Source organism: Leptonychotes weddellii, chromosome 12, assembly GCF_054177405.1.
Source record: "Leptonychotes weddellii isolate Sample4059 chromosome 12, ASM5417740v2, whole genome shotgun sequence".
NCBI classification, from domain to species: Eukaryota; Metazoa; Chordata; class Mammalia; order Carnivora; family Phocidae; genus Leptonychotes; species Leptonychotes weddellii.
Window position 1 is genome coordinate 43,740,893 of NC_138380.1, and position 12,581 is coordinate 43,753,473.

At 39.5% G+C, this 12,581-nt stretch overlaps 1 protein-coding gene across 1 annotated transcript in view; it reads left to right on the forward strand.

Moving 5' to 3' along the window:
* Positions 1 to 1,705: 1,705 nt before the first annotated feature.
* Positions 1,706 to 12,581, forward strand: part of HIBADH (3-hydroxyisobutyrate dehydrogenase) — a 103,673-nt gene continuing 92,797 nt past the window's right edge. Inside the window, exon 1 of the mRNA XM_006733021.3 lies at positions 1,706 to 1,923. Coding sequence (XP_006733084.1) covers positions 1,833 to 1,923 — 91 coding nt within the window. The 5' untranslated portion in view covers positions 1,706 to 1,832. The remainder of the gene's footprint in view (positions 1,924 to 12,581) is intronic.

The window sequence follows — 12,581 nt, forward strand, 5'->3', positions numbered from 1 at the left end:
GCTCACAATAAAAATGACAAAAATAATCTGATTGGTTATAAAATCTCAAGAGGACGGATATAAAATTTAGGAGCTGGGAGATCAATTGATATGTTGTCCTGTGTTGTAAATAGCTCTGCTATGTAGGTTGACATAGTTGAAAGGCAGAGCACATTTCAGCAGTTAATTATAGAAATCCGTAGGGCTACATTTATTGGTTGCAGGAGGTCTATTCCAGCTAAAACCCAAATAAACTGGGGAGAGAAGATCAGGTGAGACATTCTCCAGAAACCAATTAAATAGATTTGGATGGGAACCCAAATATAGGAGACTGTCCCAATGCTGAAATAATTTTTCCCCTTCCCTTTCCCTCCTTCCTTCCTCCCTTCTTTCCTTCCTTCCTTCCTTCCTTCCTTCCTTCCTTCTTTTTGGTTGGTGTAGAATAGAGGGCTGGAGTGGACAGAGAGCCAAAGAAGGGAGTTGTTTTCATACCAGTTACAAATGTGAACCTTCAACTCTGCACTAGTTCCTGGAAACATTGCTAGTCTACCCAGAAACATGAAAGAACCTGCTTGGAAATTATCCAATTCCTTTCCTTTTGGCACTTCCAACTCCATGAGTGACTGGGCAAAAGTAAAAAATAAGGTCAAAGTCAAATCTGTTGATTTTGCAACTCCGATTAAAAGGTTGGGTGAGCACAATCTAGGCAAGTGAATAAGTTGAATAAATTTGGGGGGGGGGTGGACACCTTGGGATTTCTATTGCCCTAGACATTCCTCACTGTTTTTCCTCCTGTACTACCTTTCTGCAAAGGTTCCAAGTCTTGCTTTGGAGTGCGCAGGGCTCACAACCCTTTGATGTGGTCAGTGGAGATGGGAAGCCTTGCAATTATTGCCAAAGGGTTCAGAGATTCAAATATGTACACTAAGCACAGACAGAAGAATGAATAAATCTCTCTTTCTCTCTCTCTCTGACACACATACATATAGACTGTTTTTTTGGATTTTCATTTATCCTTAGTTTTTGCTTACAAAATGCAGAATTTTCAAACATTAGAGAAATATATACTGGAATAGAGTTCCTCGTAATTCTACCCATCAAAGAGAACAATGTTACCGACTTGCTTTCCTACTGTTTTCCAAATTTATGGACAAACTGTTGTGTTAAATAAAATGAAATGAATTTCAAAGTTACTACATTTATGGTAGATTTTTGTTGTTTTTCAATGAACAGACGCTAAAAATACAAATACTAACATTAGGAAATCTACGTATTATTGAAGTCCCTATGGGTCCCTATACTTAGACCAGGAATTTCTGCTTTTGCATAAAAATTACAGCAGCTGCTGCGAATCAAAGTTTTGTTCCTGTCTGCACGGAGGCAGCACATGCAGTTACACCCTCCAAGGGGGCGGTTCTGGAGGGTCAGGCGCTCGTTGGTGTCGGTAATGATTGGCAGCCACCGCCTCCCGCACACCCGCGGCGTTTTGATAAACAACTAGACTCCCGCCCGCAGTCGGTAGCCGGGGGAGGAGCTTGGGGGTGGGGCCAGGGCGCTTGCTGTGGGTGGGGCTCGAAAAGGCTTCCTATTGGTGGTTAGCGAGGTGCGGGGACCTGAGAATCTTGATTGGTTTGGTCCCCTATCCGTCAGGGGACCTACGACCTCTGTCTGGCCGGGCCACGCCTCTCCGCGTCGCGCTCCTCCTGTCGTCGGTGGGTGCCCGCTCCGAGCTGCAGAGCGCGTGCGCGCGCGGCCCCACGCCACGGTGGATCCTGCCTGCTCCGCGGCGCACGCTCGCAGTGGGTGAGCGGGGAGCCGCGGAGGTCACCGCGGGGAGGCGGGGCGGGGGCAGCATGGCAGCCTCCTTACGGCTCCGTGGAGCCGCCTCCGGCCTCCGGTATTGGAGCCGCCGGCAGCACCCGGCAGCGGCCAGCCTTGCAGCGGGTAAGGACCTCGCGCCTTCTCCCCCCGTCCCTCCTCCGGCTACCCGCTTCTCGCGCCCTGACGGCCGAAGACGTGTTTTCACGGGAGGCGCTGCGGTTGGGTCGGGGCTTAAAACCCCCAATTTTGGCTGGTCCCAAGGCCTGGCCTCTTCTGCGGCTCCCGCTCGCACAGCTGGTTCTTCCCCCCCACCCCCGCCCCCTTTAACCCCGTTCGGGATCCAGGTGAATGGCTTTCAGCGTCTTTTTCGGGACTTAGGACGGGGTGGGAAGAGCTTGGGGTAAGGGAGGAATATTTGGCTCCGGGGCGTGCTTCTTTGGAGTTAGCGCTCCAAGGACAATTGGAGGGCCCAATTCCAGGGGCGACCGGGCACCTATCCCTGCGACTCCTAGGCTTACAGCGCTGGCTGACCTTTCAACGCCCCCAGGGAAGCACCCTGGTGGGCGTGCCATCGGGCTGTGGGGCTTGATTTTTGTTTAACCACCTTAATCGCGTAGGATGGTCTCACACAAGTGGTCGTCTGTACAAACTATTGGACAAGTCATTCCAGTAAAGTTTTAAATCACCCTTGACCAGCAAGACTTGCCTCCTCCGCCCCCTCTTTCTTTGTAACTGTGCTACCTGAAGATGGCACTTCTGTCAGATTGTTAACCAAGGCACTTTCAGCGTCCTCAAAATTGTGGCCTGAACCTATCCTGTTCCTCCCCGCATACCGTTATAAGTTATGGAAGCCAGCCATCGACTTAGGAAGAGGCAGTTTTTAGATCCACAGAGATCTAATCTTTTGTCATTTTTCCATTGAAGAACCTGAGGCCCCTTGGATGAATGAATCAGGGTATCCCATCAGGATCTAGAAGGTAGTTCTTGATTCTTCCTCATTCCTGCAGTTACTACTACACCAGCATTCCTCTTTAATTGAAAAATTGGTTGATTTATGGGGACATTGCCATTGTCTTTTTGTAAAAGTTTGAGAGTTGTAACAATGCACTGTTGAGCAGTTTCATACTCAGGATTTTTTAAAAAGCCTTGGTATTAATATTTTTCTGATCACGTAAAAAAAAAATACCAGGCTGGGAATTTCGTGCTTAATAGCTTCCCTTCTTCCCCACTCAGTAATACCTAAGCAGAAGAGTGAATTTCCTCTACTGGCTTAGGCTCCATGTGATGCAAGAGAACAGATGTCTGCTACACAATCACAGTAACAAGATACAAACTCACAGAATCTGCTAAACCAGTTTTCACATGAATGTGCTATTGTTTCAGCGTTGATTAGCCAGGGAAGACGTATGTGCTATTTAGTGGTTTAACAAGGTGTTCTAATGATATTTTCATGAACTTTGGATGTACCCATTAGAGTTATGAAAGTTCTTTCAATTCATGCTGGAAGGGCCTGAGGCCTAAGACTATCATAGTTGCCTCTGTATGGGATGAGCCTACCTCAGAGTGCTGGTTAGACTGCTTTGGCATATAATCTTGTTCTTTGGGTTCTTTGACCCAAAGATGTGTGGATATAGATTTATGATAAATTTTAAATATTTCATTTTGTGATGATTGCTTAAAACACTTTAACAATTGTTTTTACTTGGTGGAATTGTTTAGATGTTTCTGTGAATTTTAGTTTACTAAATTTACTTTTGCATTAGCTTTTTTTGGCATTGGAGTCTTAAAAAATAAAAAAAATTACATGCAAATCTAGAGTCTAGGGACTGAAAGAACCATGTTCAAATAGTAACATTATTTAGTTTTCTGAATTCTGTGGGATATTTGTCTCCGTCGTATGTTTAGGTTGTTTATATCATATGGATGATACTATTATAAAGATCCATACAATTTATTTACTAAAAAAAAGAGAGCGAGAGAGAGGGAAACCTAAGGGTTGCTGGTTAATAGCATACCTTAATTTTAAAATATTAAAAGCATCAAAAAGGAAAAATATAAGAACTATTAACCTACACATATATTACTATTTCATCACCATTTATAAAAAGTTTTGTATTTTATCTTAAAAGGTAATTAGATTTAGTTTAGACTTCTTTAAACTGACAAGAAAAAATCTACAATTATAGGCCCTTTGTATTCATTGTGACTCATCAATATGTACATGGAAAAATAATTTGTATCACATCATGTTAAAATGACCACCCGACCAAAGGTGGGATGGGAAAATTAACCAGAATCATGTACAGAAATGGGAGTAACATTTTTTATGGCCCTTTTTATGTATATGAAACCTACTTTCAAAGCAATGCATAGTATAAATAAAATACATAAAAAAAAGAAAGAAAAATAAATAAAATACATGGCAATTTTTTTCCTTAACATTAGCGTCTAGGGTTGCACATGAAACTCTGAAAAGCTGCATATGGTCCTCGGACCAAAAGTTGACCTTAGACTTGTGAGATTACATAAGGAGAATATTTATTTCTGAAATAACTTGACTCAAGTTACCCTTAGTTCGGTAACTCTTAATATTAAAGCAAATAGAATACAGATGACATAATATTATGTAATAAAATAGGATAAAATTTGTGTATACAGTATAATCTCAATATAATGAGAAAATGTACTTAAAAGACTGGCAGGGCTATGCAAAATGCTAATAGTGATTATTTTTGTATAGTGAGATTAACTTTTTCCCTTATGGGGACATATTTTCCAGTTTTCTACAATTTTTGCATTTTGATATTTAGAGTAGCCTGGTTTTTGGTAACACTACATGTTACCAAGATATGGATAACTTTGCCCCTGTCTCATTGGAGAAAAAGGACATAACCTATAAACTTACATCTATAGATTTAGAAATTAATTTTGCCAAATTTTCTAGCTAGTTTCTTTACCAACCAGTGTCACCTTTGTCTTGTGTTGACTGATTTCCTGCCAGCTTGATTTTAGCTATCATCTGATTCTATTTCTGCGCATTAATTGTGTGCCTTACTTAAAGGAAAATGTATTAAGTTTGAAAGCTTTTAGTGCAATAATTCTCTTATTTGTATTTCTGCCTCTTTGGGTGCATATTCTATATTGTCCAAGCACTCCTGATGCTTCACCTTAAAAAGAGCTCTATTTCTTCAGATAGAGAGCATCCTTTAAAATACGCTGTATCCCTTTTTCTAACACTCTGGCTCTTCTTACCTTCTAGACAAAATGGGCATTTTGCATAAGACTTGTACCCCCATACTGCTTCTTGACTACTGATAGTAAAAGTAGTAAATACTTAATGACCTATCATGTGCCAGGCACTGCTCGGCACTTTACGTGTATTATCTCAAGGAGTCCTTAAGTATCTTTAAGTAACCTGAAGTAGTGACTCTTGTTGATAAAACTTAATGTCTAGGGAAGTTAAGTAACTTGTTAGTTCAGGGGCATACATCTAAGAAGTGACCTTGCCTGGATAGGAACCTAGGTCTTGTATATGGCCATCTTTCAGATAAGTTCTTAAATATTATCACCATCAGTGAAAACTCTCTTCTCTTTTGACATTAAATCATCTAATTATACTACCCTTTCTCTATCTTTGCCACAAGCAAAAATGAAATGAACAGCTGAGCCCAAACTGAGCCCATCATTAAAAGACTTTATCTTCATTGATTTTCATATTGGCCCATCCAAAGCTGGGCCTCAACTTTAACAACTAACATCAGCACTCTACTTCAGCTCTTCCAAGATCTCATTGCTAGGAATTGCTATACTGCGAATATTTCAAAAGCTGAACTAGCCTTCTGGTTTTTTGTTGTTTTTTTAAAGATTTTATTTATTTATTTGGCAGATAGATAGAGAGCACAAGTAGGCAGAGTGGCAGGCAGAGGCAGAGGGAGAGGGAGAAGCAGGCTCTCTGCTGAGCAGGAAGCCAGATGTGGGGCTTGATCCCAGGACCCCAGGATCACGACTTGAGCCCAAGGCAGCCGCTTAACCGACTGAGCCACCCAGGCACCCCTAGCCTTCTGGTTAATATTACAGCACCCCCTGCCCCTGTTTTGTTAACCGATGTGCTGTATATCATCATCATTACACTTGGTCCTTTGACCCCCTATTCCCCGCCGCCCCCACCACGGCAAATACATAGACATACTTTTCTGCTTTCTCATTTCATTAAGTTCCTCTCTAGGTTTATCTGTATCTGTATTCAGCTCAGACTTCAGATTTATTTATAATCAGGAATTTTAGTGATGCCTTTGATAGCATTCCTCCACTTCCTGCTCTTATTCTGGGTAGCTTCTCTTGTCTGTGGTCTATGTTCCCCCTGGCTGCCACTTAAGTAATGTTACTACTGATAGTCAAGGAAATTTGCTGATTAGATACAATCCTTTTATTAATCTCTAGTTCATTCCTTATTACATATTCAGATTGCCCACACCATTTCCACATCGTTTACTTGGGGCTGCCAGTCTGTGGAACCTGTCAGCTGTAGAGAAGACAGCATGACCATGATTGGTTTAGGTTATTTGGAACTTGCCTCTGGGTCTGGGAGGAAGGATATTGGAGAGTCAACCTGCAATGTTTAATGGGTGTGGATCCACTTTGCTGGATCCACTTTATCACCGTCTTTACTCTGTGATTGCTTCAGAACTGACTTTATCCCCATATGTCCACTTGATGAAAGCTCTCTCTAGTCATTCACTCATGTAACATTAGTAAACACTCACTGTGTGCCAATTCATGTATTTTATCTTATTATAAAGGTAGTTACAAAAGTTATATGCACATGGTAAAAACTCAAAAGGTTATAAAAAAGTCTTTTCTCTAACTCTGACCCATCAGTCCAACTCTCTAGATGTAGCTACTGTTTCTTATGTATTCTTACAGAAATCAGTAAAGGTTAATGCATATATATTCTTTTCTCCTTATATACTATGTTATTATATATAATGCTCTTCATCTTGCTTTTTTTCACTTAATAACCTATCCTGGAGATTTTTTTCATTATACTTCTAGATAACACATTCTTTTGAACATCTGCATAATATTTCATTGTATTGATTTTCTGTGGATTATCAAGTGCCCTGTTAATGTGTATTTAGTTTACAATTTTTTGCTGTTACAAACAGTACTATAATAAAATATATTTTTGTGTTGTTCAGAGTTTATGCGTAGTAGGAATCAGCAAACTGTGGCCTATAGCTGGTCCCCTGTTTTTGTAAATAAAATTGTATTGGAACACAAGCATGGTCATTTGTTCATAGATTGTCTATGGCTGCTTTAAAACTAGAGTGGATGAGTTGTATAGCTGTGACGGGCCTCATGGCCTGGAAAGCTGAAAATGTTTTCTATCTGACCCTTTAAAAAAAAGTGTGCTGACCCCCCAGTATAGCATACATTCCTAGACATGGAATTACTGGGTCAAAGAGTATGTACACTTTAATTTTAAATTTCATAATAAAATTCAATATGTAGATAATGTTTTTCAGGTTGCCATCCAAAAGGCTAATATGTAATTCTGCAGTGTGTGAGAGTACATGTTTTCATCAGTCCTTCCTTGCCAATAGTTTTATCAGAGAAACAAATTTGTTTCTCTGATAAATGAAAAATGGTATTACATTGCTTTGTTTTATATTACTCCAGTTATGACAGAATTGAATATATTTTTAAAGTTTTTGTCATTTACATATTTTCTGTATACTATTATTTTGCAATTTTTGCCTACTTAAAAATGAGTTATTCATATTTTTCTTCTAGATTTTAAAGAATCACTTGCATATAAACTAAAGAAGTGCTGTTTCTCTTGTGTGCTGCAAGTGTTTTTCCTGGCTATTTGTATTTTGTCATGTTTGTGATATTCTTTCCATATAGATAATGCTAAGTTTTTTCCCCTTTATTTTATTATGAAAATTTTTAAGCAAAAGTGTTGAAAGAATAATACAATGAATATTTGTGTACTCTTTGCTTAGAGTCAAGAATTGTTAACATTTTGACATATTTGCTTAATTTTTTTCCAAATATATTCATATCCCACCTGTGTCATTTGAAAGTAAAATGCAGACATCATGACGCTTCAACCCTAAATAATGCAGTGAATTTCCCAAGAATAAGGACTGTCTCCTAAATAACCAAACTATCATTACCTAAGACAGTTAGCAGTTCCATAACATCAATTAATATCCAGTTCATACTTAAAGTTCCACAATTTTCTTAAGAATATCTTTTATAATTTTTTTCTTTCTTTTTTCCAAATCAGGATCCATTCAAACTCCATGCATTGCATTTGATTGATATATCACTTTAGTATCTTTTATTTGAGAACTGTCTTCTCTTGTTCTTTTTTTTTTTCTTAAAGATTTTATTTATTTGAGAGAGAGAGAGAGCACGAGCAAGGGGGAGAGGCAGAGGGAGAAGCAGACTCCCTGCTGAGCAGGGAGCCTGTTTTGGGGCTTGATCCCAGGACTCTGGGATCAAGACCTGAGCCAAAGGCAGAGGCTTAACTGACTGAGCCACCCAGGTGCCCTTCATGTCTGTTCCAGAAACATGTTGACTTTTTTTTTTTTTTTAAAGATTTTTATTTATTCATTTGAGAAGGAGAGCACAAGTGGGAGGTGGGGTTGGGGGCTGAGGGAGACTCCCTACCAAACAGGGAGCCCAAGGAGGAGAGCAGGGAGCCCCATGCGGGACTTGATTCCAGGACGCCGGGACCACGACCCGAGTTGAAGGAAGACACTTAACCAGCTGAGTCACCCAGGCGCCCTAACATGTTGACTTTTTAAAAACAGCTTTATTGCAATATAGTTGACTTATAATAAACTGTACATATTTAAAGCATACAATTTGGGGTGCCTGGGTGACTCATTCGGTTAAACGTCTGCCTTCAGCTCAGGTCATGATCCCAGGGTCCTGGGATCAAGCCCCACGTGGGGCTCCCTGGTCAGTGGGGAGTCTGCGTCTTCCTCTCCTTGTGCCCCTCCCCTCCACTCCTGCACTCTCTGTCTCTCAAATAAATAAATCGAATCTTTTTTTAAGAAAAAAATAAAGCATACAATTTGATGAGTTTTGACATACGTATATACCTGTGAAACCATCACCAGAATCAGGATTGTGAATATATCCACATGCCTCCAAATTTCTTCCTGCCCCTTCATATACACAAATATTTGTGATTATGTATTTTTACACTGGATATAGATTCCTACCTTGACAGTTGTTGTTTCAGTACTTTAAAGATGATGCTCTACTGTGTTCTCAGTAGCTTTGTTCCTGACAGGAAATCTGCCTTATCTTTGCTTGTCTGCATATAATGTCTTTTTCTCTGGCTGCTTTTGAGCGTTTTGATTATGATGTGTCTTGGTATAGTTGTGTTTATGTTTCCTGTGTTGGGGTTCATTGAGCTTCTTGGATGTGGTATGGTGGGGCAGTTTATAGTTTTCATCAAATTTGGACATTTTTGGCTGTTATTTCTTCATGTATTTTTTTTTTGTCTCTACTTCTCTCTCCTCTCATTTGATGACTCCAGTGACATGTGTATTTGGCTAGTTGAAGCTGTCTCACAGCTCGCTAATGTTCTTTTTATTCTTTAGGTTCTCTCTCTGCATGTTGTTTTGCATAGTTTCTATTGCTATGTCTTTAAGAGCACTAATCCTTTCTTCTGCAGTATCTATTCTGCTTTTAATCCAGTGTGATTTTCATCTTACATATGTTCGTTTTCATCTTATGAAATTCGATTTTGGGTTTTTTTTGTGTCTTTCATATCTCTACTTTTGGAACATACAGACTACAGCTATTATAACTTTTAATATCCTTGTCCCCTAATTTTAACATCTTTGACGGTTCAGAGTTGGTCTCTTCTTTTTGACCTCTAAATGCTGATGTTCCCTTGGGCTTTGTTCTTCGGTCTCTTTTACTCTCATTTGGCAGTTCTATCAACTGCCACAATTTCAGTTCTCACCTTAAAGCAGATTGTCACCAAATATGTGTCTTTTTTTCTCATCCTATCTTTGAGATGATCATAATTGGTTATAATATTTCTAAGTCTGTGGGACATCTTTCAGCTCATTGACAGTTCATAGTTACTTTATTTAAAATGGAGATAGCTCTCTTTCTCGATTTCTCCACTTAGGTTATTGATAGCACTATTTTCTTGCTGTCATCTTTGATCTTTCCCTTATTTTAGCCCATAATCCAATCTATTGCTATGTCCTTTTACTTCTGCCTTTGAAATATTTTTCGTATCTGTCTTTTCTAAGGCCACCACCTTTTATTATACTATGACCTTAATTGTGAACTGAATGTTTGCCCCCCTCTTTTAGATGTTGAAATCCTAACCCCCACTGTGATGGTATTAGGAGATGAGGCCTTTGGGAAGTAATTAGGTTATGAGGGCGGAACCCTCACAAATGGGATTAGTATCCTTATAAAAAGAGAGGAGAACTTGTCCTCTTGTTTTCTGCTCTCCGCCATGTGAGGATATAAGAAGATGACCATATGCAAGCCAGGAAGTGGGTTCTCACCAGACACTGGATCTGTTGCCACCTTGATCTTGGATTTCCCAGCTTCCAGAGGTGGGAGATATAAATGTTTGTTGTTTAAGCCGCTCAGATTATGGTATATTTGTTATAGCAGCTCAAATGGACAAAGAGAGACCTCTGGTAGTATTACTGTTACTTTTATATTAGTCTTTATATTAGTCTCAGTGGTTTATTTTTATTGTTAGTCTTGCCAGAGGAGACATCTAGAAAAATGTTGCTAAGGCTGATGATGTCAAAGAGATTGCTGCCTGTGGCAGTACCTCTTCCTTACAAAATATAGTCAAATTGTTTAGCATGCTTCCCAGTCTTCCACGTTATGGTTGCATTGTTTCTCTTTTCCTTTTTCTTTTTTTTCTTTTCTTCTTTAGATCTGTCCATCCATGTTAGAGAGAGAGAGCACACAGTGGGGAGGGGCAGAGAGAGATGGAGAGAGAGAATCTCAAGCAGATTCCCTGCTGAGTGTGGAGCCTGTTGCGGGCTTCATCCTACGACCCTGAGATCATGACCTGAGCTGAAATCAAGAGTTGGATGCTTAACCGACTAAGTCACCCAGGCGCCCCACATTGTTTCTTTCAGTCTTAATTCATGTTGTTTTGTTTCTTTGTGGATCCTCTAGGAAGAATGAAGGGCAGTGTCATATAGTGGTTAAGAGTGAAGAACCTAGAGTCAGATTGGCTGGATTTGAATCTTGGCATTGCAGTTTACTATAGTCTTGGGCATTTTATTTAAATTCACTAAGTGTCCGGGCTGTCAGCTGAAAGGAGGCTTAATGATAGAATATGATGACAGTGCTATTTATAAAGTGTTTAGTAAGTATCTGGCATGTAGTAAAATTGCCAAGAATAATTTTTACTGTTATTTATTTTTTCTTGGCTTTCCTATTTCCTTGCATATATTCATGTTCTTTTTTATATGGAGTTCCCTTCCTTCCTACTCTCCTTCCCATTTGAAATCCTAGAATACTTAGGTCACGTGCTACCTTCTTTAAGTGCTTAAACCAGATGAATTCTCCTTTACGTCAGCATTGTTTTTTATACTTACCTTCAACTTTATTGTTTTAATATTTGTGTACATAGTTTATTTCCTTTTGGATTTTAAGCTTGTTAACAGCAAGGACTGTATGTCATTATGTCTTCTGTGGCATCTGGCACAGTACATAATAGTTGCTTCATATTTGTTGAATGTGTGAATGAATTGTGGTTCTACCTTGCCATACTTACTGTTTGACCTAGAGTTGCCTGTTAAATTAACTGTTTTTAAATCACCATCGTCCTAATTTCTAATGATTTTAGTTAAATGATACCTTTCCAAGCTTAATACCATACTCAGGTACAATAGTTACTAGCATCATCATTAGTTATTAGTGCTAGAGTTCTCTTACAAAGTATGCTTCTCATTCTGTTTAATATCATAACATTTCAGTTAGGTGTCATTTCTCTGTCATTGAACCCCTTGTGGGCCAGAAAGTCAGACACAGGAATCCTGTTATACTCACGGTGTTAAACTTAGCACTGGTAAGGTGATGTTGCACAAGAATGACACCCATATTTAATGGCAATGTTAGAGTCAATCATCAAGTTAAAAGGAATTAAATATGCTTCTAACCCAAGAAGACCTCTGTTTCTTTTTTTTAAGATTTTATTTTAAGTAATCTCTACATGCACCATGGGGCTCACACTCACAACCCTGAGATCAAGAGTTGCATGCTTGACCGACTGAGCCAGCCAGGCACCCCAGAAGACCTCTATTTCTTTTCTTTTTAAATTTAAATTCAATTAATTAACATATAATGTATTATTTGTTTCAGGAGTGATTCATTAGCCTTATATAACATCCAGTGCTCATTACAACACATACCATCCCCAGTGTCCATCACCCACTTGCCCCATCCCCCTCCATCACCTCCCTCCAGCAACCCTCAGTTTGTTTCCTATGATTAAGAGTCTCTTATGGTTTGTCTCTCTCAAGACCTCTATTTCTTAAGCTTTAGGGCTTCAAGTAATTTGCTTTTAGGAAATCTCATTGCATTTCGATTAAATTCAAGGAAGAGCAGGGATCCATCAGTTGAGAGCATCTGAAACTTAAAAGGGTGACTGTGATTAGTTGGTGCACTACACAGTTTTGTAACTGGAGTCCTTGAAAGACAAAGGAAAAATAAAGCTTTCAATGGCAGGGGAAAGGGCAAGTGGAATTATTCTCTCAGTAGACTGG